This window comes from Microtus pennsylvanicus, chromosome 10, assembly GCF_037038515.1.
Source record: "Microtus pennsylvanicus isolate mMicPen1 chromosome 10, mMicPen1.hap1, whole genome shotgun sequence".
In the NCBI taxonomy this organism is placed as follows: domain Eukaryota; kingdom Metazoa; phylum Chordata; class Mammalia; order Rodentia; family Cricetidae; genus Microtus; species Microtus pennsylvanicus.
The window spans coordinates 66,729,174-66,755,967 of record NC_134588.1 but is presented as its reverse complement, the minus strand read 5'-3'; the positions used below and the strand labels follow the sequence as shown (position 1 = coordinate 66,755,967).

General features: G+C 43.5%; 1 protein-coding gene across 13 annotated transcripts in view; it reads left to right on the top strand.

The window, feature by feature from the left end:
- The first annotated feature begins 1,581 nt into the window (after positions 1 to 1,581).
- The window catches only part of Cadps (calcium dependent secretion activator), a 444,098-nt gene continuing 418,885 nt past the window's right edge, over positions 1,582 to 26,794 (top strand). For all 13 annotated transcript variants that reach the window (XM_075988597.1, XM_075988589.1, XM_075988596.1 and 10 more), the window contains exon 1: positions 1,582 to 2,158. In XM_075988597.1, coding sequence (XP_075844712.1) covers positions 1,724 to 2,158 — 435 coding nt within the window. In that variant the 5' untranslated portion in view covers positions 1,582 to 1,723. The remainder of the gene's footprint in view (positions 2,159 to 26,794) is intronic.

The window sequence follows — 26,794 nt, the reverse complement described above, 5'->3', positions numbered from 1 at the left end:
GTTCCAGAAACACCAGTAAACCATTATCTGAAAACATTTTATTTCATCAGAAGGGATTAAGAGTACTGGTAAATCGTAGCAGTTCCCACACTATTCAATTTTTAAGTTTTAAATGGGTAAAGAATATGAGGAATTTGTATCCTTGAGGTGAGGTAAAGCCAAATACTGGTAGTTTGTATATCAACTAACTAAAAGTGAAGAATTTTTGGAGTGAGATACAGCTACATTTTGTTTTCAGTTCATTCACGTATTTAATCAGGTTTGCCAGAAAGCTTATATATAGTAAAACTCACAGTAGATTGGAAATCGCAGAACAACAGTTGAGGTATAAAATTTAAAGTCATCGCTACACATTTACAAACTCTATATAAGGGAATTAGAAAATGTGTGAATATACAAGCTGACGTGGAGGTCATTGATAGTCTAAAGTTTAGACTTTAGTGTGTTTTTCAAGGCCATTGAAGGGCACTGATTGGATTCAGCACCCTGGCCAGCTCCCCCGTGAGTCTCTGTGGGTCTAAGGAAAGATGGAGTCGGAAGGAAGACACCATCTGTTCTTTGTATTAATAATTACAGCTCCACAACCCGGAGCGAAGACAATGTAACGAAGTCGCTGTGTTAGATTTTGATGCTGCCCAGTTTGGGGATGTCTTATTTGGTGTGTGGGACTTGTATTTCTTCCCTCAGATCCTTCATGGGAGAAGGGCTAGATGAGGCTCAGCAGAAAGTGCTGAAGTTCTAGGGACTGAAGACAACTTCACTGGCTTCAGGAGGTGTGTGTGTGTGTGTGCTTGATTTTCACTTAAATAGTTGATCTTCAAGATTCATACATCAATTCACTCGAATTTGATACCTTTGTATTTTACAGAGGACACATGTATCCATACTTGCTGGAATAGAGATTTACACAGGTGCCCTTCCTCCTGCCCTCTCCTACAGTCCCGTACCCACACCGCAGGTGTGAAGTCTGAACTGGAAGGTGGACCTTTCCTTGAAGGTACCATCTTGCCGAATTCCTCTTAGTGTGAACTCTCAAGGCCTGCAGCAAGTCTGCGCTCAGAGATGGTCAGAAGTTACCATTGGTTTCTTTATTTTTCCCTTCCCCACCAAGAAAAAAAAACAACTTTTTAGCCCCGGGAGGGGAAGAGAGGTCTGGGCAAGGAGAGGTGGTCTACATAGGAGAGGGGGCAAAGAGAGCTGGGGAGCATGAGGGTCAAAAGTAGTGAAGTTCTGAGGCTTTGGGGGCGCTCCGCGCTTTCCCCCCTACAGGCCTTTGCAGCCGCCCTCTCCGCCGCGGACACTGGAGAGTTAAGCCAATAAACACGTAAGCGCCGCTCGCTCCCCAATCGGCAAGATGCCTCTCCGGCTCTTGGCTGCATCGACAGCTTGCAACACTCGGCATCTTTTCTGGAGGCGCCTCCTTCAGCGACTGCAGATGGCATCCGGCTGCGGGCTCGGGGCTCGCAATTGATTCTCGCCCTTGCCCACCTCGGGTGCACACACGCGCCTCTCCCTTCTCCTCCTCCCCTCGCGCTCGTGGGTCTGCGCCCAGCTCGCGCTCGCCGGGCGGAGGAAGCGGTCGCGGCGGCCGAGGCTGAGCAGCAGCGCTAGCTCTCCCTGACCTAGGAAAAAGCGCCCACCGGGACTCGGCTGCCTCCAGCGCCCCCCAGCTTTTGCACCCCAAGCCGGGGACTCCAGGGACACCTCCACCCCAGGCGCCACCATGCTGGACCCTTCGTCCAGTGAAGAGGAATCCGATGAGATCCTGGAAGAAGAGAGCGGCAAGGAGGTGCTGGGCTCGGCCGCGTCCGGAGCGCGCCTGTCTCCCAGCCGCACTAGCGAGGGCTCGGCGGGCAGCGCCGGAATGGGGGGCGGCGGCGCCGGGGCCGGGGTGGGCGCCGGCGGCGGTGGGGGTAGCGGCGCGAGCAGCGGCGGCGGGGCCGGGGGGCTGCAGCCCAGCAGCCGAGCCGGCGCTGGCCGGCCCTCCAGCCCCAGCCCGTCGGTGGTGAGCGAGAAGGAGAAGGAAGAGTTGGAGCGGCTGCAGAAGGAGGAGGAGGAGAGGAAGAAGAGGCTGCAGCTGTACGTGTTCGTGATGCGCTGCATCGCCTACCCCTTCAACGCTAAGCAGCCCACCGACATGGCTCGGCGGCAGCAGAAGGTAAGTGCGCCGCGAGGCCGGGGAGCGGCGGCCGGACGTCGCCGGGCGGGCGGGGTGAACAATGGGGACCAGCGGCGCAGCTGGTGAGGAGGAGCCGCGGAAGGTTGAGACCGCGCCCTGGGACTAGGGGCTCGTGTCGCCGCGGCCCAGCTTGGCTCGCCGCAATCCGGCTCAGCCAGCGCCAAGCTCCCTGGGATGAGTCAGGGGCCTACTGCACCGTGGCGCACACGAGGGCCTCCCTGCGGGGGAGCGAGGCGGGAAAGTCCCGCTTTGTGACCTGGGTGGCGCGGGGAGTGACTTGCAGCGGGCAGCGCCCACAGAGGCCTTGCTCGCTTGCGGGACTCCGTGCGCTCTCCCCGCGGCGGCGGCTGCGCTCACTCTGGCCCGCCCTCCGGGGCGTGCGCTAGGCGGGCGCAAGCACCAGGCAGGTCGGGGCGCGGGTAGGGAGCGCCAGCTGCGCGGGACTCTCAGGGCAGTGAGCAGCCGCAGGGGCAAGCGGGAGGGGGCGGGGGGGCAGGTCTGGAGGCGAGGCTTCCCGTGACTCAGCCAAGGGCGCCCCCTCGCAGCCTGGTCAGCTGATCGCCACCTAAGATAGCCTGAGGGTCCACCAGGCAGTGCTTTCCTTTTTGCTGGGCACCTCTCCAACTCACGTTTCCCCTTCCTCACGGATCCCAGAGTAGGGGTGCACCTGCTGGGTCCTTGTGCTGGGGTCCGCACCTCCACAACACTCCCTTTGACCCTCGTCTCCTCCCAAGGTGACTTCGCCGCCACCTTCTGGATCGCCGAGTTTCCCTAAGCCCTGCTGTTACTGTCTTGATAAAGTGCAGCTGTAAATGGTTTAGCTTCTCAATTATAATCAAAAGCTTTTTGTGTCTGAGGCAGGGGCAAGGCCAAGTCGGCTTTGAGCTGCTTTTAAAGGGGACAGGGGATTACTATTCCCAAACAGAGAAAGGAGGGACAGGGAAGCAGTCACCATGGGCTGTGGTGAGGGTCGGTGGTGAGGATCAGCTAGGAAGGAGGTCAGGAGCCCAGCGGCAGTGAGTTAGTGAAAGAGTCAGCACTCTGCTTAGTCTCTGGGAATGACTGGATCACTCAAGCTTGCACGAGGTCAGTTGAGCCTGGGGCCTATGGGAGACTCCAACTGTAACCCTATCAAGGTTATGAGACTAGTTTCTTAAAATAGGGATTTCTACGTTGCTGCCATTTAAGTCTAAATTATATGTTGGCTCTAGGAAGGTGCTGGATCTTTTCATATTTACCTTGCATCCTTATCTCGGGGTGGCACAGATCGCTCTGTTTGCTTTGCTTGTATGTGTACACACGCCACCCAACACTGTCTATTTTAGCTACTACAAGCTTGGATGCCAGTTTTATTAAGTCAAAAAGACTCATTTTCTGGGTGAGATGGCAGGTAGGCAGGCAGGCAGGCACAAGGCTTTCTACCCCCAACTCCACAATGCCCCCTCCCAGAAGCCTCTTGCTTTCCAACTATATTAGAGCAAAAATATCCTCAGAGAAGTAAAATTTCTATACCGTTTTTAAGGTTGAATGTCGCTCTACATAGCCAGCTAATCTAAATTTCAAGTTGAAATTGTGTTAATTGCCTTTATAGTATGGGAAATTCTACCTTCAAAATCTCAGGGACTGAATTAGCCAAAGATGTCCTAGCCTTTCACCCATGCAAACTGTTTGACTTTCAAGAAAATGAAAAAAGACCTTCCATTATCAGTCAAAGGCTTTGTAGCTGTGTCCTTTAAATAGATGCTTAGGTCAAGCGCTGAGAGAAAGAAAAAAGAGAATCCCATAAAAAAGCCAGTTCTACCAAATGAAAAAGGCCTTGGGACCATTTCTCCGCGTTCTGACTGCGTGTTTCACCTCACTCCTCCCAAAGCTGTTATCTGAGGGGCAAGTCTGTTCTTACACATGACCTTTGCACATCACGGAAACTCTAGGACAGACTGATAATACTGGCCTTCTGCCAGATTGCTTTTAGGTACTGCAAAAACTATTGCTAAATATACATCCGAGCAAAATAGCCCCAGGCCTAGTGGCTACGGTGGGAAGATTATGTATGTATGTATGCATAAATATACACACTCACATATATATTCTTATTAAAAAGGAAGTAACTTTCCCTGTTACTCTGTCTTTTATTGTCTAATACATTGTGGAAATGGCATTCTTCCTCTCCAGATTCAAAGTTTTGAAACTCTGGAAACAGTGTAAAGGTTTGCATATTCATTATAGTAAAATGTAAAGACAATAAGTTAATATCAGTGGATCACTATCTACTGCTTGTGACCTGAAGGTGAGCCTTGAATGGACTGGAAACAGGTTAGCTAGGAAAAAAAACAGAAGAAAAATGATGCAGAGAAAGGGACAGAAAGATAGAGAAGGCAGAAAGAGAGAGAACTGCGTGTGATAAGGAACTTTGAAACAGAGGAGTGTATTGCAGAGTACAATGTATCTTCTGAAGCCCTGGAGTCTGAATCATGCCTGTTGCCAACTTCAGGTATCTGCAAGGTGCAAGATACTACTTAGACCATTTTCCAAACTTGCCACTTTCTTCTTAGACCAGTTTTAAGTTAACTGAAAAGGAAACAGTTCTTACATGCACCAAGCACATCTCCTACTTTGTTAATGACTCAGAAGTATGATACATGTTACAAAGAACCAAAGCGGAATGTTACTAGTAAAGTCTGTAGTATTTGTCTGAATTCATTTTCTGCTCTGAAATCCTATTTGCTTTTGGTTTGATGGTGCTGGGACTCAAACCCAGAGTCATAGATATGCAAGACAAGTGGAATGCTTGCCCTTGTATCCTCAGCCACCGAGATCATTTTTAATTCTTTTAAAAACCCTGATAAAATTACCAACATCACGCTGAAATTCAGAAAAGTTTTAATAGTTTGCCTAAAGCACCATGTAGGTGGATAAAAGAAAAGGCAAAGGGATGATTTGGTTCCAAATCCTATCCTCAATAGAAGGCATTGGCCAGAAATAGTCTAGAGTAAACATACAGGCACCAGCACCCTGATAGCATGTCATGTGTGCATCTTTGCAAAGGGGTATTTCTATTTGCCCCAAGAAAGTGGTCCACTCCTATTCCTCTGAGCACCCATCATATAGTCAACTTGGGCATAAGGAACATGGAGTAAAAAGAAAGGTCTGTAAAAAGAAGGGTCCGGTAGCTGGTAACTCTAGACACCACTGTGGTATTAGATTTTCTTTTAACATTGTTCAAACTGCAAGGAAAAGGAACTTAGCTCAGGAGAACAAGTGAGAAAAGGCAGAGGTAGGAGACGCTGTGTGGATAATACTGATAATCTCAATTACTGGAAAGACAGAAAAGAGTGCTTGGGCTTTCGGCCAATCTCTCCACTGTAAAGAAAAGTCTATAAACAGACCGTTTGAAAACTGTATTTTATCATTTGTCTTCATTACTGAGTATAAATCTGACATGGTGGTACAGATCAGGTATGACCCAAACAAAAACTTAACCTCTGAGAGACTAACAATACCAATTCAGTAACTCAAAAATGGCAACAGTTTTTTTGTTGTTGTTGTTTGTTTTGCTTTTTGTTCCATTCTTTCTCAGAATGGTAAAGCAAATACCTAGAGCTGGCATGGCAGAGCTATTTCATCTGTTTTTGAGTTACGTAGGAATGGTGATGGGTGGCTACCTCGTGTGAACCAGCCACATATAGATGCTGCTAAGAGGATGTGGAATCAGGCACTGTCAACAGGGATGTGCAATATTTAGATCAGAGGGATGACTTTTAATTGGCTATCCATTATTCATGCTGTCTGGATTACGGATCGTCTGATGTAATGTGCAAAAGTATACATAGTTCTTTTGTGTGCAAAAGTATATGTGTGTGCCCCCCATATGTGACACGTGTGTCCACATGACGGTGGGTAGAAAGGGGCAGTCCAAAATTGTGTCTACTTTAGCAGAACTATTTTATTTAAGAGAACTTTATGCTTTCATAAAATGTGTCTCAAATTCAAACTACTATTCTCTATATGATTCAGCTTCTATTTTTCCATGGAATTATGGCTACCACTGTTTGCTAGAGAGAGTCTATCTCTATTATTTACTTATTTCCCTTTATTCATGCGTGTGTCAAGAGCTGTGATTTTCATAAAATTCAAGATCCAGTACTGGCTAACTCTGTATGCTCCTGACCATCTTAGTCATTCCTCCATTTGGAGCCTGAAGTGCCCAGATTGCTCTACTATTCAAAAGTTTTCATCTTTGCTCTGCCAATGCAAAATATTTTTTTGCATTTTAGATATAAATTAATTTTTCAAGACAACTAAGTGGTTGTTGCTAAGTTCCTTCCAACAGAATATATCCTTATAAGGAGAGTAATTAAGTTATTTAAATCTTCCCTTCTCCCCTGTTCCCCAGTCTATTTTGTGCAGTGGGAAGGAACTACTTGTTATATGCAGTCCTAGCATAGGCTACCTTCTGAAGATGCAGACTGTAGAAAAATAATAAGGTGTTCTTGCCTCATTGCACACCTGGAATAGCCTTCTGCTTCCCTACAACTGGACATAAGAACAAAGGACACTGAATTTTTCAGTCCTGAATAATTGTATCCTGTAAGGTAATGAAAGTCAAATGGCTCCAAGATCTTTTCCTCTGGAAAAGCAAATGAATGCACATCCACAGCTTATCACATTGACTATGGCAGTATTTGACTTGGGGCTAAGTATCTACGAAGCTGACATAGGGATGGTGCAGAGAGATCTACCCTCAAACTAAGCTCTAGACTAGGAAGCAGGTGCTCACTGCAGCAAGCAGTCAGCCAGACTGGGTGGTAGAACCAAAGGACGCATGTGCCATCTGGTTCTTGAATCGGAGGATTTTGCGGTTTAGTTGGAAAGATAGCGGACATAGGACTCAAGCTGAGAGAAGGCTAGAGTTTACTAGAAGATGTCGGTTATAAGTGCTAGAGGAGGGGAGGGGTGGTATGTACGGATACATACAGATTGCTGTTATACTGGGGGAATCTTCATGGAAGTGGTTCACTAGGTTTATAGCTTATAGAATTCTTATAGTTTTTCTAGAATGGGTGCTAGAAATCTCTAGTTAAAAAAGACTAGAGTTTACTAGTCAGACAAAAGTCTTGAGGTAGCAAGAATATGGAAAAGAATCACTGTTTGACTAACAGCAGTAGACTTTTCCAAATTACAGAAACCTAACTCAAGGAACCTAACCAAATCAAACCATACAGCAGAAATTGGATTTATCAGGCCATTAGTTAAACGGCCTGCTTCAGAGTAATTAAAGGCATGGCTAGATCTGGGAATTCAGATGATTTTGTCTGCGCAAATTTTAAAAATCTAGATGATGGGGGGGTGTACATATTGAAACCCGTGTCTGAAGTCAAATACTAGCACAAACAGGCCATAGGGGTGCAAGTCTTGTATTTCTAGAGTAAGCACATCTGTCGTTTGCAGGAAGGGGCAGGGCACCTTTAGATAATTGCTCATGTTCCTTTCGGTATAAAAGTTGATTGTTCCGGAAAATGCAGTTGCTCATTAGCAAGATGCAAAATCCAATGAGCTTGGAGTTGGCATGTTTTCATGTTATGAAATAAGGCACTTTCCAAATAGTCCAGGGTGGTTAGAGATGAATTCAATTCATCCAACGATGCAGGTTTTCAGATGAGGGCAGAAGACAGACAACATGGAAGATTTGAAGCCGCAGCTTGTAAACTGGAGTCAATCCACACTTTGTCCATGAAGCATTTCTCATGTGTGTAAATAGTTCTCAACTCTTATAACTTCTAAACATTTTATCATTAAAATTTTGAATTTCTAGCTCCTCTTATGGTTTAGGTTAAGGCAGCATTAGGATAAAATTTTTGTAGACGTATAAAAAGCAATACAAAGAACATTCCCCTGCCATCCCTAAAATAATAGAATGTGCACCACTTTTAAATTAGTTATATTTGTTGCGGAAAGAAAGCCATAAATGTCTAGAGGGTAGTATAGCAGTGTTGTGGGTCTTGCCAAACCCATTTCTTCTTTATGTTGCTTAACAGAAACTGATGGTCTAACCCTAGTCCCTGGGCAGCATTCCGGGGAAAAAGTCTGGCACTTGGAACGCCGTGTTCCCTGATTCTGGCAACTGTTCTTGTTTTGTTGATAGGATCCAAGTCATCATTTCTGCAGAATTAGGGACTTGGTGGTCAGCGCTACCTTATTAAATTTTATTGGTCATCCCAATAGAACTGCTTCTCTGTTCTTATCAGATAATAAAGGAGGGAGACAGTTGACGGTTAGTCTGGTCATCTCAATGGACAGTAAGGACAGTGGTTAAGAGTTTAGACTCTGAGGCTTGGGGTTATTTCCTACCTGCAGCAGCCAGTGATAGACTCTGTGATCTGCTACTTGTTTATTCTCTCAGAGGTTCAGTGTATGCACCAGCAAAATAGAGGGTAGTAGTTGTCCTGTCATTTTGGGGTGGTTATGAAAATTAAGTTAGATAATATAATGGAGCTCTTAGAACAGCACTGAGCATTTGATTAGTGTAAAATAAGTATTAGTTCTTGCATTGGCAAAGTGTATACATATAAATGTGTATACATATACATGTGCCCATACACAGGCATGAACATGTGTGTGTATGGGTGTGTGTACATGCCTGCACGTGCGTGCACACACACATTGCATTTTTATCTGTAAGTCTTGAGAGAATTAATGTATGTGATGTATTCCTGCCATAGTAAGGGATATAGTTCCAGTTTCTATCATCAGTAGCCTAAGAAAATCCAGAAAAGCAGGTGGGCATCATTACAGCATCTTCTACAAACTAGATGAACCTAGCATGCGATATATCCCCATCTTCCTTTTTGCTGAGGCACATCAACACTAATTTTATTCAAAGGAAAAGGATCCATTGGATCCATTTATTCAGCCTAACCCCCCCCCCCCTTTGAACTTGTGATTTGCTAAATGACTAATGGCGAGCACACATTAATGGAAAGGTTTTCTACGTGCTTAACAGAGTCTTGGACCTCTCAAGTGGCTTGTGGTTGGACTCCCAGAGTCCCTTACTCTCTGTGCCTCCTTTCTGCCCTGACCTTATGCTTTCTGTCATGCAGTGGGGCGCTTTGTTTCTTCGAGTCTTGATACTTTGGTCTTGATACAGATAGCTCTTTATGCATGTTGGCTTACCGTTGTAGTATCGAATGGTTGCCCTCACTAATGTCCTTAGAAAGTGCATTGTGTTTGTGTAGAGAGTAAATTCGTAGCACATTTGACTAATACTAAGTGCATATATGTGTTCATCTCTCTAGGCAGGGAAAACTTACAGGAGTAAACAATGTATGGCAGACACAGTAGTGAAGGCCTTCACCTCCATACACTTTCATTCCATGGTTTAAATGTCTACTCAGGCAGTGACCTACGTGACCTAAATTAAACTAAATTTTGTGAGCTTGTGACTATGGAACCTAAGTTAATTTTCATGGTACTGTGACCACTTGACTGAGGAATGACAGAGAGGATAGACTTAAAGTTTGCGTGCTGCCCAGCAGGGCAGGATAGGCACAGTGGAGTCCTATGGCAATAGGAGCATGAGACTCTTTGTTTACGTCTTGGCCAGTCAGGAATCAAGACTTGAGCTATAACTAGGGCAGGACTGCAAACTATAAGACTATAATCTCTCATCTTCCTAAATAACCCACCACCATCTGTGTAACTACACCTCAGACACATGAGCCTGAGGAAGATGTTTCTCAGTCAGACCCTAGCAGGTCCATTCTCCACCCCCTTCTTCTGCAATATGGAGAGACATTATCAAGAACTGCAAGAGAAGAATATAGCAAATCCTTAATAAACCCTTTCCATGGGGTCCATGTTGAGGAAGTGTTCACGGGAGCAATCATAATGGCATTTACGAATTCTTGTTCCCCCAGGATCCCTACACTGTGTCTTATTGCTGTAACCTTACTGGAGCTGCTTCTCCTTATAGAACATCCCACTCCCCTTTCTTCTCTGATTTGCTCCTATTTGTCCTTTAATTAAAGCATTATCTCTCTTAAGAAACCTTCCCAAGCCTTTCCATTGGGCTAACTCCCACACAACTCTGTGATCTGAATCCATTCTAGCTCGGGTACACAGTATTTAAACCATGTGCCCCTCTCTCCCACAGACAGACACCTGTTGTTTTTCTTTAATTCTTTACCAATCAAACAATGCCAGACACATAGTAGGTCCTTAGAAAATGTTGAACTTCCACACCAACATTCTATTTCATACCAAATTTTCAAAGGGAAGAGGCTGAAGACTTTGAATTCTAGCCTATTAGAGATAAACAATTTCTTTATTTTTATGAAAGGGTTAATCAAGTCTTGAACTGTTTCCATTATCTGTTTGATTGTTTTTCCTTGGTTTCCTAGGGTATCTTTTAGGAATTTATTAATTTCTTCAAACTTTTTGTTATTCTTCTCATCCATTTCTTTAAGGGAGTTTTTCATATCCTGTTTAAGGGCTGATCTAATAGGAGCTCACCAAGGCCAGCTGGACTGGAACTGATGGAGCATGTGATCAAACTAGACTCTCTGAATGTGGCTGAAAATGAGGGCTGACTGAGAAGCCAAGGACAATGGCACTGGGTTTTGATTCTATTGCATGTACTGGCTTTTGTGGGAGCCTAATCTGTTTGGATGCTCACCTTCCTAGACTTGGATGGAGGGAGGAGGATCTTGGACTTCCCACAGGGCAGGGAACCCTGACTGCTCTTTGGACTGGAGAGGGAGGGGGAAGGGAGGAGGGAATGGGAGGAGAGGAAGAGATGGAAATTTTTAATAAAAAGAAAAAGAAAAAAAAGAAACCTCATTAATTCACTTTTGTCAGAAGACTTTTGAATAAATAAATAATGTTGATAGGTACCAAAAAAAGGAAAGGGTTAATCAATTACCAAACAACTTCAAAATAGTTTATGCCATAGAAAACATGCTATCTGTTACCGCCACACTTGCCTTGTTTATACCGAGAGCTGACAAATTTCCATATCCTTCGTGGATAAAACCATGTAATAATTATGGATTTCTTAAAACTGCTGAATCCCAGTTGAACTTGAATCAGCAAGATCTGTTTTTAAATGGCCACAGAAAACTTATAAGTGCTATAGTTAGCGTGTCTGTACTGGGCGTCTGTTCTCTGATGGGATGTATCTAACTTGACATTTCTGAGAAAAGGGAAAAGGCAGTCAACAACACCATAGTGACAGTTGAAGGCTTGCTAACATTCTGAGATCTGTAAGTACTGTGTATTTAACATTGGTAAGTACATTACTTTTTTCTTCATTTAGGAGACATAGGCATTATTTTCTCTGTTCTTCTGTTGCAAGTTGTCTCTTCCAGATTAGATTGGAGTATGAATAAGTAATAACTATAGGACTCTTGTACATTAGTATAGAAATAAGAATATTGTAGGTATGAAATATCTATAAAGAAATTAAATTATTTATGGATATGACCTTTTTGGATACTCTTTCTGGTTAAAAGGGAAAATGTTCCTCGTTATTTCATCGCTTTCATTTTAACGAGTGTGAGAAAGGTTTGAAAAGTTATTTCGATGATAAAGTTTACAGATGTTTCAGTTTGCAAACTATTATTCTGAAATTGTGAGATGGTAATATGCTGGTTAGTTGACTAGAGTCACATGGGAAGAGAGAACTGTTGTAAGGAGAGGGCCGCCTGTTCTTTCCGGCTGCCCAGAATCAAAATAATCACACAGAAACTGTATTAATTAAATCACTGCTCAGACCATCAACTCTAGCTTCTTATTGGCTAGCTCTTACACATTAATTTAACCCATTTCTATTAATCTGTGTATCACCACGTGGCTGTGGCTTACTGGCTAACATTCCAGTGTCTGTCTCCAGCGGGGCTACATGGCATCTCTCTGACTCCTCCCTTCTTTCTCCCAGCATTCAGTTCCATCTCCCCTGCCTACCTAAGTTCAGCTCTGCTATAGGTCCAAGGCAGTTTCTTTATTCATGAATGGTAATCATAACATACAGAGGGAAATCCCACATCAGAGAACTTCAATTGCCTAGACCACAACTGGCCTAGGTGTATGTCAATTTGTATCGTCTTGACTGCCAATTGATGCAGGATGGCCTGGCCCACAGTGGGTGGTGCCATCCCTAGGCAAGTGGCTCTGGGCTGCATAAGAACAGTAGCTGAGCATCAGCTAGTGAGCAAACCAGTAAACAGCACTCCTCTATGGTCTCTATTTCAGTGTCTGCCTCCAGGTTCCTGCCTTGTCTTCCCTAGATGATGGGCTGTGAGCCTTTCCTTCCCAAGTCTGCTTTTGCTCAGACTGCTTCATCATAGCAATGGAACGAAAACTAGAACAGGGAGTAAAAAGTTTGCGTGTGTGTGTGTGTGTGTGTGAGTGTGTGTGTGTGTGTGTGTTTTGCGGGAGGCATATGCACGCGTGAACCCAGACACGCATATTCAGAGGCTATAGAAGTCATCATTTCTGCCTTATGGCCATCAGATAGTGTCTCTCCCTAAAGCTGAAGCTCACTGTTTCAACTAGTGAGTTCTTGGGACTTGCCTGTCTCCATCTCCCACCATGCTAACTCACTAGGGTCTTAGGCATCTGTAATAGCCCTGGATTTTTATATTGTTGCTGGTAATACCATAGAGCCATCTTCCAGCAGCTCATGGAAAGGGAATACTTCTCAAAGGTGTTCCAGGAGTACATGCTAAGTTGCAAACCCCCAACCCCAAGGGTTGGAACACTTCCAAAGAGACAATGGGGTTTTGACAACAGGACAAAGTGCTTCAGGCCACCGACTGTGCCACCTCAGAAGGCAAAGGGAAAACCGTGAAAACCCTTGAAAATAATCACGCCTTCTGTTGCCCATGTGGAAAAGCAGCCTTTTGGTGTGGATGGTAGGCATGGCGTCGTTTAAGCAAATGAGTCGAAATGTAGCATGAGCATCCACTTTGGCGATCTTTCTGACAAGCACAGCAACTGTTGTCTATAAGACAGCGTGTCATAACATACTGTGTGGAAAACATTGCTTGGGGGCTCCTCCATATTCAATTTTTGTTTGTTAGGCATCATCAGACAATGTTATACATTGTTTTGAGCCACTTCTATAAATAAAGAAAACTCACTTGATCCTGTAAGCAAATCACTCAGAGGCATTGTAGGCAGCCCTCCTCACCTCCTTTAGCCTACCGATCTGCCTAAGAGATTGAAGTATATCCATATAGCAAAGCTTGTGTCAGGCAAGACATGGTGAGCTCACTTTATTAGTGTGTGTGTGTGTGTGTGTGTGTGTGTGTGTGTGTGTGTGTGTGTTGGCACATGTTGCCGTGGCACATGTGGGGAAGCTAGAAGCTACTATTCAGGAGCTGGTTCTCTCCTTCCACGATGGGATTGAATTCATGGTATCATGTTTGTATGACAAACACTTTTATCCACAGACATTTCATCAGCCATAATTTAAATATTAGTTTTCTCTCCAGGTCTCAGTTCTGGGTGCTTGTTATGGGTGATATGTCACCCAAAAATTCCTATGGGAAAGCACTAATTTAGGTCCTCATAATGAGACCTTAATGAAAGTAATATACTACTTGAAGATGTCTCCCCTAATTCATTACAGCTGATGTCCTTATAAAAGGGGATTATGTGGACCCAGAGAGATGCACATTGGGAAGATACTCTCGGAAGAAGGCAGAGTCTAGGGTGATGCTTCTTCAAGCAAGGACCATGGAAGATTGCCCCAGAAATCCAAAAGCTAGGGCGGAGTGACAGAACAGATTCTTACTCACATTCTGAGGAGTCACCTTTGCCACTACCATGACCCCCATTCCTGAGGGTACATGGTTGACAATGCTTGGTTAAAGCATTCCTAATTAATGCAGCCTTTTACCAATCTATGTCTCATATTGGGCAGCATCAGCACCAACAATGGCTTTAGCCATCCACACAGCAGCATTTCCCGTGCTCATATCCCTGTCTCCAATAAAGACCTTTTCCCAGATGCTTGCACCGACGCTGCTCAAGGTGTGACTGCAGATTGTTGGAAGCCAGTGACGAGGCTTCTCATGATTTATAGAGAGACAAGGGACTTGAATTAGAATTCAAATTGTCCCATGGCTTTTCTCTTGCTGAAAGGCCTTGCTACAAGAGGCTCTCCAGCCAATTTGAACATGTTTATTTGAAATATATTTAAAAATATGCAGTTTGGGCATAAATACTTCATCTTGACCACAGCCAGTAACAGCAGCTCACTGAAGGCACAGGTCTCCAAGCCACACTTTCAAGAACACCACCTGCCTGGGCATTGCTCCTAGATATCCACAAACCACTCCCCAGTAACTATTTTCTCACCCACATCCTTTGCATCTGCATTTAAGGCTTGATGAGTGCCACGTGTCCGAATTGTCCTCAGCAGACACGTGCCACCCAGCTTCACATCTCTGCTGTCACTCATCCTCAGCACCCTGTCCTGCACAGATCCTGTGGATACACCTTATTAAGATGCCCATTTCCTTCTCATCCTCTTTTCATGCCGTAGCTCATGGACCTACTCTGGACCCTCAGGTTTGCTCGCACACCTCCTTGTATGAACCATTTCTCTTGGTCACTCTTCTTTTTGCGGTAATGGAATAATCAGATAAAAAACAACTTAGAAGAGAAAGGATCTATTCCGGCTCACAGTTTTAGGGTGTGGACCATCATGGCAGTGAAGTCACGGTGTCAGGACCTTGAGGCAGTTGGTCACGCTGCATCCAAGGAGAGGACTGGAGAAAGGTGAATGCTGGTGTTCAGATAGGTTTCTCCCTTTGTGCAGTCCAAGATCCAAGTCCAGGGAACAGTGCCGTGCTCCTTCAGGGTAGGTCTTAGCCCCTAAATTAACCTAAGCAATGTAATCACTCACAGGCATTTGAAGGCCAGTCTAAGCTAAATAGTCCCCTGCTTCTGTGCCTGAAAGACTTGCCTCCTAAGTGATTCTAGATGGTCCAGGTGACAATTAGCTTTAACCGTCGCACCTTTTAACAGCCCTTCGGCCTTCTTTCTTGCTCACACCTCACCCAGCTACCAAAGGAACTTTCTTTAGAACACAAATTCAGTCCTGCCCACCGTTCTTCTGCAGCTTCCTATTGCATATCCAGGATAAAACCTGAACTTACCTGCCTGGCATCCTTCCCTTCCATCCTCAGTTTCTACAGTTTTCCTGTATGTCCATTTGGCTTTGGCCATCCCTGAACCATCCATGTGTATTTGAGCCTCAAGGCCCTTTTCAGTCCCGTTTGGAAGTTCCCCCACTGTGACTCTCTTTTGTGTGTGTGCCAAATCTGACCCTTTATCACTTTTATTCCTTTTTTTAATTGATTTTATTGAGCTATACATTTTTCTCTGCTCTCATCCCTGCCTCTCCTCCCCTTCAACCCTCTCACATGGTCCCCATGCTCCCAATTTACTCAGGAGATCTTGTCTTTTTCTACTTCCCATGTAGATTAGATCCATGTATGTCTCTCTTAGGGTCCTCATTGTTGTCTAGGTTCTCCGGGATTGTGGTTTGTAGGCTGGCTTTCTTTGTTTTATGTTTAAAAACCACTTCTGAATGAGAACATATGATAATTGTCTCTCTGGGTCTTAGCTACCTCTCTCAATATGATGTTTTCTAGCTCTATCCATTTGCCTGCAAATTTCAAGATGTCATTTTTTTTCTGCTGTGTAGTACTCCATTGTGTAAATGTACCTCATTTTCCTTATCCGTTCTTTGGCCAAGGGGCATTTAGGTTGTTTCCAGGTTCTGGCTATGTCAAACAATGCTGCTATGAACATAGCTGAGCATATGTCCTTGTGGCACGGTTGAGCAACCTTTGGATATATACCCAAAAGTGGTATTGCTGGGTCTTGATGAAGGTTGTTTCCTAATTTTCTGAGAATTTGCCATACTGTTATCCAAAGGGACTATACCAGCTTGCACTTTCACCAGCAATGCAGGAGTGTTCCCCTTACTCCATATCCTCTCCAGCATAAGTTGTCATCAGTGTTTTTGATCTTGGCCATTCTTACAGGTGTAAGATGGAATCTCAGAGTGGTTTTAATTTCCATTTCTCTGATGACTAAGGATGTTGAACATTTCCTTAAGTGTCTTTCAACCATTTTAGATTGCTCTGTTGAGAGTTCTCTGTTTATATCTGTACTCCATTTATTTTTATTGGATTATTTGTTCTTTTGATGACCAAATTCTTGAGTTCTTTGTATAGTTTGGAGATCAGACCTCTGTCTGATGCCCCCACTGTGACTCTTACAGGTAGAAGATGAGACTTAGTTATTACAAAGAACAAAAAAGAATAGTGAAGACTTCAGGGTGTTTGTTCTGTGTAGTCTTTATTTTGCATATTTGAAAGCCTTATGCAATTTAATAACTATACAGTGTAGTTCTTAATCATTCTAATCTTACAGAGGTGAGGGGATGAAGTAGTTGATAAACTTGCTTCGCATTTAGTGCACATTTAGCAGACAGCAGAGCTGGGTCATAGCCCGAGGAGTGTAACTCCAGCCTGTATGCATCACTCTGTGTGCTATTATAATTATCAGAACATTGGGTCCATCACATCTCAGTTGTTTCCTGTCTTTATTTGATTTTGCCGAAATCATTCATTTACTGTAGCCAGGCGGTGTCTGGCAGTCCCTGCACAGAACAGATGGTCAACAGTCAATGCATGAGTCCACAATTGTTTATGGGGTGGCTACATTTACAGCATATTGCTCAGATTTCATTCCCCAAAACAACCCTTTGTATAGGTAGGACATGTATTGTGAGTCCCTGTTCTGTAAGGGACCACAGTGTGGCCCAGTGAGCTTTTCCTGGTGTTAATGGACTGCAAAGGGTGGACTGGAACTTCCTACCTACATCTGGGACTCTGTCCTCTGGGCCTTTGGTTCCAGAGTCACACTAAGAGTGGCCTGATCACTGCAGCCTCTCGAAGCCACCACTCCATAACAGATATATTAAAATGCACTTCACATTTCATGTCTATCTAACTTTTTTGTTGTAAAAACTTGGAATGTGTTGTTTTTCAAATTGAGTTTTTTAAACTAGCTGTATAAAACGGTTAATAGATCATTTCCCAGGAATTAGGTTGTTTTCACAGAAATCCTTGTGAATAGAAACCATGTCTCTAATGGTTTGGGATCATAAAGATATTTTATGAAGACAACATTTAAAATGGAGATGACATGTTTTTAGAACCCAGTTGAGGACTTGTTTCAGTTGTGTTTTGTTGAGTTAATGTGTTTTTTTTTTTTTAATGTCATACTTGGTACTTTGTTGGATCCTGAGAAGGTTCAAACCTCTAGCCACCATTTAATAACTTTTGCTGGATTTTATGAAGAAGTTATACCATGTGTTTACTTTTTATTTTTATGTTATTTTATATGTATGGTTTTTTTCCCTGCATGTATGTATGTTCACTGCACACATGCCTGGTACCTGAGGAGGCCAGAAGAGGGAGTCTAACCTTCTGGAACTGTAGTTACAGGTGGTTGTGAGCTGCTATTTAAGTGCTGGGAATAGAACCTGGGTCTTCTGAAAGAGCAGTTAGTACTCTTAACTTCTAAATCATCTCTCCAGCCCGACAGGCACTATCTGGATTCAACCTGTAAGTGATTGATAAGGCCCAAAGGTTAAATGACAGCTGTCGGGTGTGTTTTGAAAGGAGGAAAGATACTTTCAACTCTTTGGGCCCAGGAAATATAAAGCAAATCTGAGGTCCTCTGTTGTTGACATGAGAGAGGAAGGGAGGAAAAGCAAAGGTTTACAGGTACCTGATCCTTAGTGCAGTGCGTGGTGGGGTTGGCATTTACCCTGCAAACCAGGGAAGCTTCGGGACCTTGAGCTGGGCAGTGGTCTGAACAGTAGAATGTTCTAAGCAGATTGATATTTTGTTACATATGTTTATGTGTGCAGTTTACATATGAGTATTCATGATGGGCTTCACGCACGTGCATGCAGATGTGATTCATACGTGTAACTAAGCTAAAGGTCAACATGAGATGTCGTCCTTGATTATTTTCCACCTTGTTTGTTGGGACAGGTGGGTCTCTCAGTAAACCTGGAGTTTGTGGATTCAGTTAGACCCGCTGACCAATAAGCTCCAAGGATCTGTCTGTCTCGGGACCCCGGTGCTAAGTTACAGATTCTGTGCCAAGTTTTGGGGTGGGTTCTGGGGATCCAAATTCAAGTTGTCTTCCTTATACAGCAAACACACACTTTATACCTGACCCATCTGCCCATAAGCAGACTTTGGAGAGAGAAACCAAGAAGGAATGCGAATGTCTTCACATGGTGAAATAAGGTCACAGATTAGATTTGAATGTAATACTTGGCACTTTCTAGTGTTGGGGGAAAGTCTGGGGAGATCTCATGGAATCACCTGCTGTGCTCTGGGCCCTTCCTCAGGGCTGTTCTGCACTCTCAGCTTTAATTTTACCATGTTAGCTTTTCTGTGTTTGTCATGTGTGGAGCGTGAATGGTGGTTTTCTGCAAACCCGACGAATGAGAAGCAAGGTCTTTCCACTTTAACTCACATGTAAATTCAGTAACCTGTGCTCTGATGCAAATGTTCTCCTGAACAGCAAGGGCAAATCATGATCAAGTCAAGGCAGCCCCAAAAGGGCACAATGCTACAATAAGGCCAGGTGAATACCAGGTCCACAAAATGACATAGAAAAAAAAAGTCCGCTTTTTGCTTTGGGGATATGGTCTATCTTAGTTAGGATTTCCATTGCTGTGAAGAGACACCATGACGAAGGCAACTCCTTTGAGGATAAATGTTTAATTGGGGTGGTTCACTTAAAGTTGAGATATTCAAGCTATTATCATCCTGGAGGTATATGGTGATGTGCAGGCAAGCGCAGTGCTGTAGGAATAGCTGGGAGTCCTACATCTTGCAGGCAACAGGAAGTGGTCTGAGACACTGGGAAGTATCTTGAGCATATGAAACCTCAAAGTCAGTGACACACTTTCTCCAACAAGACCACACCCACACCAGCAAGGCCACACCTCCTATAGTTGCCCTGCATCTGGTTGGAAACAAGTTGACTGGAGAAGATACACACCCCTGAGTGACTCCTCTGTCATAGCACGAAGACAGGCAGAGGGTCTATCAAAATTCACAGACTCCTGGGGGTGGCCAGGTGGAGAATGACCTTGCTGTGGATGATTTGTTTTCCCATAAAGCTTTGAGGCTCGAACACATGCTTAGGGTCTTAGTTACAAAGAACATTTTCAGCTCCAGCATTTTCCATGAATGACTTTCCCAGGATTGACAGAAGCCTCACATGATCTGTCGGGTGTTCTTCCCGACAGCAAGGGAGAGCAAGCTTCCTTTCTTCTCTTCCAGGGGCAGCCTAGGGATGGTTGTAAAGATTCAGCAGCACAGATTTTCAAAGAGAACAGACGTGGTTAATCTCAGTCCTCATTTTAATTTATCAGAGGCATGTCCTCCCGCCCCCGGCAACACTTCTAAACAATCCTGGCTCAACACGGAGTCCAAAGAGCTTTTCATATTGTTTCCCTCTCTTTCTCTGAAGAGAGTCCAAAGCTCTCACTCAGTCAATAGTCAGTTATGGTTTGAGTTGGAAACCTGCATTGGGCTTTATAGAGGGCATCACTTGGATTTTTCCACACACCTTCATCTGTTACAGCAATAAAACTAATCTATCATTTCCCACTAAAGAGCACAGGGCTGATGCAGCCTGATTTAAATATTATGCTAAAGTAGCAGTGTTTACTTCTTTATGAATTAACAATAAATGACAGCAAGGGGTTAGAGCATCTCTCTCAGCTGCCCCTAGAAAAACTCTGTGTACTCATTTGGAGACTTCTGTGGAAGTCTTTCCCAGTTACTATCTATCCATTTTCTCATCCATACCCTTCTGCTTCCGGAAACCACTAGTCAACATCATCTTTGTCACTGAGCTATAGTTCCAGGGAAAAGAAAGATAAAGAGTCATTGAGTCTAAGGATTAAAAACACAATCCCAACAAAGATTTCCCACAATATTGCAACTTCGATATCTAGAAAGTGCAGCAATGTCTTTTTACTTGATTTATACCAAATTAACTTGCTCCCTTGAAAACCAGAGCCCTCCTGACGACAATGATGGGAGAGACATTGGCATTAACTTGGATTAGAGTTGACAATTGTTTTGTAAGCCCAAATCCAGAGCAGCAGTACATACCGCTGAAGTGAAGCAGATAATGTGAATTTACTTAGCATGATCAGGCTACAAGAAAGTCCTTTGAAATGACACAGTGACGCCCCTTCCTCTAATTTTGAAGTAATATTGTGTCCAGTTGATCAAAAAGTACTATTTCTGTTATTTCATAAGCATTTTTGCCTATTAAATGAAGAAAATATTACCATGTCATTAAATATAAAATGTTGCTTTGCCTTCTAATTTACTTGATAGCAATTCATGTTATAAATGATATTTATATCATCCCTTGCATCTCCTTCCCCAGTACTGGGACCACAGGCACACCTGGTTTCCACAGTGATTGGAATGAGAGCCCCACGCTCCTGGGAAGGCTAGACAAGCACTTCCAGTTCTGCCTTCCCAGGGAGGCCATTTTATTGATGGAAGAAGCCATACCTTCCTTCTGCAATTGGTTGGGATTTCCCACAAGGAAAGAACTTTTCCACCTAAGACTAAAAATTGACTCAAGCATTTTTCTACTACTTTTGCTGTTTAATTTTTCATCTTTACATTTTGGGCTCATCTGAAATTTATATTGTAATTGATGGAGCTAATGAATCATAGAATAATTTATTTTCTTTCTAAGAATTCTGATTAGTTTGAGGGTTTAATTATTTATTTATGTATTGAGACCGAGTTTCCTTAGATAGCCCAGACTGGCCTCAAACTTTTAATCTTCCTTCATGCCTTCTTCAGCCTTCCAAAATATCAAAATATCCCTGCCACCAACCTAAAGAAAATCTCTTTATTGATCGAACTCCCCTTTGGACACATCCACGAAGATGTCACTTCTGTCCTGTATGGCAGGCGTGGGCATCTAGCAGTATGACGTTCCATGTATTATACTTCAGAATATCACTGAGCTTGTTTTACCTTTTTTATTTTTTGAAAAAATATATTATTCCTGCTAATGTAAAGTTAAGTTTCATTCTGATTTTGATTAAGATTCAATTGCACCAATTTGTGTGTGTTTGTGCTTAGTGCTTGTATATGCTTAATGGTTGTATGTGTATATTTAGTAGTGTGTTTAGTGACTGTGTGTGTTTGTATGTGTTTAGTGATGTCTGCGTGTGTATGTGTGTGTGTGTGCATGTGTGTGTGTAACATGCTTGTATGCCTATCAGAAGACAACTTTTGGAAAATAAGGGTTATTCCCTTCTATCTTGTCTACAGTCAGATCACCTCTTGAATACTCCAGCCTGACTGGCTGATCAGTGCTTCTAGGTGATTCTCTTGCTCTCCTGGCCCCACCAAAGGAGAGCTGGGATTGCACGGCATGCCTCGCCCAGCTTTTTGGGTAGGTTCTGGGTATGGAGCTTTTGGGTTACCAGGCTCATAGTGAGAACTTTTACTCACTGAGCCAAGCCCCTCCAAACTTAAACTGAAGCTGATGTCATGATGACATTCTGTCCCTCTATCCAGAAATCTCTTGTGTTATTGGAAGTTGTTTATATAATTTATTTTATTCTTACAGTTTTTAAAGTCTTAAATGTTACTGTTAAAATTGCTCTCAAGTAAAATACAATGTTTGTTATATTATTCCCTCTTAACTAACTTACTGCTTTAACCAAAACTTCTGTTCCTTCCTCAAAGCATAGAATCTGAGGGCTAATGACTGTTCCAATCCATCTGGGCACATGCACCTCCCTGAGGTGTATGCTTAGAATAATTGGACTTCCTGGGTCTGTTTAAGCTAGCTTTGGCAACTGTAATATAATTTCAGTAATTACAATTCTGTAACTCAATCAAATATTGCATAAACTAATGACATAAGTGGGAAAAGAAAGAAAAGCCTTTACATTAACAAGTCAACTGATTTGACTGCATTTAGAATGCCATTAAATCATAGCTGGTGGAGCTGGTAAAATCTTGGGGAGAAGGTTTTTTGGTGTGTTGGCGTTGGAGGGGCAGAGGCATGAAGCACAGCTCTCCATTGTCACCCCCTTGGGCTGGGGAGTTCCCCTAGACTTTTAGAACCCTCCTCTTAGGCCACATTGGGATTCATGGCTTTGATGCTGTAAAGAATTTCAGAGCAGCCAGCTTAGGGAGCAGGGTTAGCATTCAGTGAAGGTGTTTTTAATATAGGTGTAAGCGCAGGGTTAAGAGAAAGAGAGAGATGATTGGAAGAAACATCAAACATGAGTACTAGTTTGGGCTTCTCAATGAAGAGTCATGGAAGTAAGAAATATCCAGATAGGGATATTTCAATGCATTGAGAGAATCTCAACGCACAGAGAGAGAAAGAGAGAGAGAGAGAGAGAGAGAGAGAGAGAGCGAGCACATTTGGCTGAGCTTAAAGTTTCTATCTTTAAAAAGTCATTAAGAAACCTACATGAGGGAACTGGAGGATGACTCGGTGGTCAAGAACACTTGCTGCTCTGCAGAGGATGCAGTTTCAGTTTCTAGTACCATCATGACTGCTCATAACTGTAACTTCAGTTCCTGGGGAGCTGACCTCTCTTTCAGCCTCCGTGAACACCAGATCTACAAGTAGTCCCTCACATTTATGCAGGCAAAACCCTCATACACACGAAAATAAAAATAAACAAATCTTAAAAATAAACTTAAATTCAACACTCCTATTTGCCATTCTTGGGCTAGAGCTTCATTGCATCTGCCCCAGAGAGGAGAGGCATGGCGTCTGCCTCACTTCCTCTTCCTCCCAGCATTCTGTTCTGTTTACTCCACCCACCTATGTTCTAACCTATAAGGCCAAGCAGTTTCTTTATTAATTAACCAGTAAAATCAACAGATTGATATATGACACTCCCACATCATTATGCTTACTATTACCCATAATTCTGTTGGCTAACAGTTCTCTTTAGAATCAGTTATGACAGGGCAGCATGTTGAATAAATGTAAAAAAAATTAGCACAATTTTGTTTAGTTATAGTTTAGAAATTGTTAAAAAATTAGAATATATGTCTAGTAAAAGTTGAGGAAACTCCAAGAAAAGAGAATCTGATTTCTGTACTGACATCTAAATAACATATCCTACCCAGCCAGATGACTCCAGAGTAAAGGTATTTGCCGTCAAGCAAATGACCTGAGTTTGGTCCCCAGAACTCACATGGGAGGAGAGAACTAACTCCTGAAAGTCGTTCTCTTTAACTTCCACACCCATGCCATAGCAAGTCTGTACCCACACCCCACAAAGTCAATAAATGTAAAAAAAAATTAAAGAAAATCTGTTGCATAATTCTATGTTTGAATTATTGGCATGAAAACAACAAAATAAGAGACATCTGCATTCTGAAAATAATCAAGTACCTGGTATCCTTAATTCTGTTTTAATTTTATTATTTGCCTCTTTCATGAAGACTTTGTGCACAAAGGAAAATTTGTTCAGACTCTGTACAAAAGCTACATATTCAGAAGGCAGAATTCTACATTCTTATAACTATGTAAGTCCAGCCAACAAAAGCCATGTAATCTTTCGTGATCTAGACTTTTCTCAATTCGGTGATATTGAGAAATATCAATATCACATACCTACATAGGAAAGTGACATATTAGTCCCATATGCCACTAATGTTCTTCTTACTGCTTCCCATACTCCTTAGCAATGGAGAATATCCAACTAACTCAGCAGGCATTTTCCATTATATCATTATTAAGAATGTTCTCTCGGGCCATGCAGTGACTGCCTTTGATCCAATACCTGGAGGTAGAGGCAGGCAGATCTCTGAGTTCAAGGCCAGCCTGGTCTACAAAGCAAGTTCCAGGACAGCCTAGCTACACAGAGACACCCTGGCCTGGCAGGAAAAAATAAATAAAACAGTGTTCTTGCTCCCTCAGGTGTGATGCAAAGCTTAAATTATACTCTTATATTAGGAACTGGCAGCAAAATTCACCACACCAAAATCGATGGATTCTCTGCCACCACACACATTCGTTGCTGTGACCTCTGCTGGACAAACCTAGAATGGACTGCATGTTGAGAAGCCTTTGGTTTGAACGGGATCTCACTAATTCCGTTCTATTCATTCTTACCAGATAGATTTAATATCAAATATCTTGGGAAGCGCTAAACTTGTGAGTTGGGGCTATTGACATAGAAATAGTTTTACAACTTTCCAAGTAGACCCTTGGATAGTTTAGTTCACAGTACATTAGCATTTATTCAAATGGCCTTTAAAAGGCTAAGTTGCATGCCAAGAGCGTTAACAGCATGTAGAGCTCCAAGTAACACCAAGAGGCAATAATTCTACCTTTCCTTTTAACTGCATTCCTTGACATATAGCATATCTATAGATCACACACACACACACACACACACACACACACACACACAAAGGGACCTTGTGTTTCTTTTGTATATGAATAGAGATGGATCAAGGATGATCCCTCAATAAGAGACAGTTGGGTCTATGTGCAGGTTTACTGTTCTGCTAAGTTTTTATGCAAGGATGAGGCCATATTACAGACAGGCATCCAGTGAAGGAGAAGGTAACAGGGTTGTGATGGGACTCCTAAGAATGGACCAGAACTCTTGGGAAAGGGAAAGAAGAGATGGATGCACAGGCTATCTCTAAGGAAACACAAGTGGGATTTTGTAACTGCAAGCGGAGAGAGAGGGATAGAGGATGATATCAAAAAGTGCCAGGCAAAAATTGGGAGATTGGAGGTGGGGGTGGGGAGGGGGTAAGAGGAGATGGGGAGAGAGAAGTGAGAAGGGGAGGATGGGGAGAGTTGAGGGAATGGGACAGTTGGGATGGAGGAAGGGTGGATATGGGAGCAGGGAAGTATATATCTTAATTAAGGGAGCCATTTTAGGGTTTGCAAGAGACTTGACTCTAGAGGGGATCCCAGGTGTCCAAGGAGGTGTCCCCAGCTGAGTAGAGGAAGCCTGAACTGGCCCTATCCTATAGCCACACTGATGGATATCTTGCATATCACCATAGAAACTTCATCTGGCGATGGATGGACATAGAGACAGAGACCCATATTGGAGTACTGGACTGAGCTCCCAAGGTCCAAATGAGGAGCAGAAGGAGGGAGAACATGAGCAAGGAAGTCAGGACCATGAGGGGTGCGCCCACCCACTGAGACAGCGGGGCTGATCTAATGGGAGCTCACAAAGGCCAGCTGGACTGGGACTGATGTAGCATGTGATCAAACTGGACTCTCTGAACGTGGCTCACAATGAGGGCAGACTGAGAAGCCAAGGACAATGGCACTGGGTTTTGATTCTACTGCGTGTACTGGCTTTGTGGGAGCCTAGTCTGTTTGGATGCTCACCTTCCTAGACCTGGATGGAGGGGAGAGGACCTTGGACTTCCCACAGGGCAGGGAACCCTGATTGCTATTTGGACTGGAGAGGGAGGGGGAGGGAAATGGGAGGAGGTGGAAATTTTTAATAAAAAAAAAAGAAAGTGACTTTGTCACAAAGGTACCAGAGGTCACCAGAGTCAGATTGAAGGGTTTCAAGGCTGTAAGAAGCCCTGTTGAACCAGAACAGGACAGTGTGGACATGGGAAGGAGAGTGACTGAAAAGGCCTGAAACTCACCAAGGGTAAATTTAGCATAAATTTAGAATACTGATACAAAAAAATGCCCATGCCACAGGCCATTTGGGAAGATGAAGAAAAATCTTGCATATTCCAAAACCTAATGAGACATGGGGGGGGGGGGGAATCCTGCTTTTTCCTTCCTTTCCTTAGGAGATACTTAAGGTAGACCAGATAATGTCTTTATAGATCCTATGATATGACATAGAAGAAATGTCAAAATTGGAATATTTCTCTTTTGTAGCTCCTAACCTAGCAATAGTACTGGGCAGCAGGGATGCTCACCAACATCCTATCACAATAAAATCACTACACTCTGTATCTTCTCATCAAAGCACATGGCCTACTTAGTGGGCTTGCCAGGAAATTGGGCCCAACTCACTCCTCTAGGTATACTCAAGAAAGGGCAATAGCGGGAGAGATGAGCACACCAAATACCAAGTGTAGATAAAAACCAGGAGTATTTAGGCTACAGGAATTCCTCCCAAATAAAATGTCTGGTCTCTTCAACAATAGCAACAAGAGGAGAGAGACTAATTTGTGACATAGTTTATTGCTATTTTAATTTGTTTGCTTGTTTGCCAGCGTAGGACTGAGGGGTGGGGGAATCTCAGAGACAGAAAGAGGAGCCACAAGCCTGGGCAGATGGCTGGGGAAATGGAAGCACTTGCTGTACCTGACTTCAAGCATCCACATAAAATCTATATTGTGGTGAGCACCCTGTCCTCATCCTAGCACTGCAGAGACAGAGACAAGAAAGAAGTTTACTGGGACTTACTGGTCAGCCAGTCCCGCCAACTCAGAAAAGAGCTCCGGGTGCAGTGAGAGATCGTGTATCAAAATGTAAGGCACGGAATGA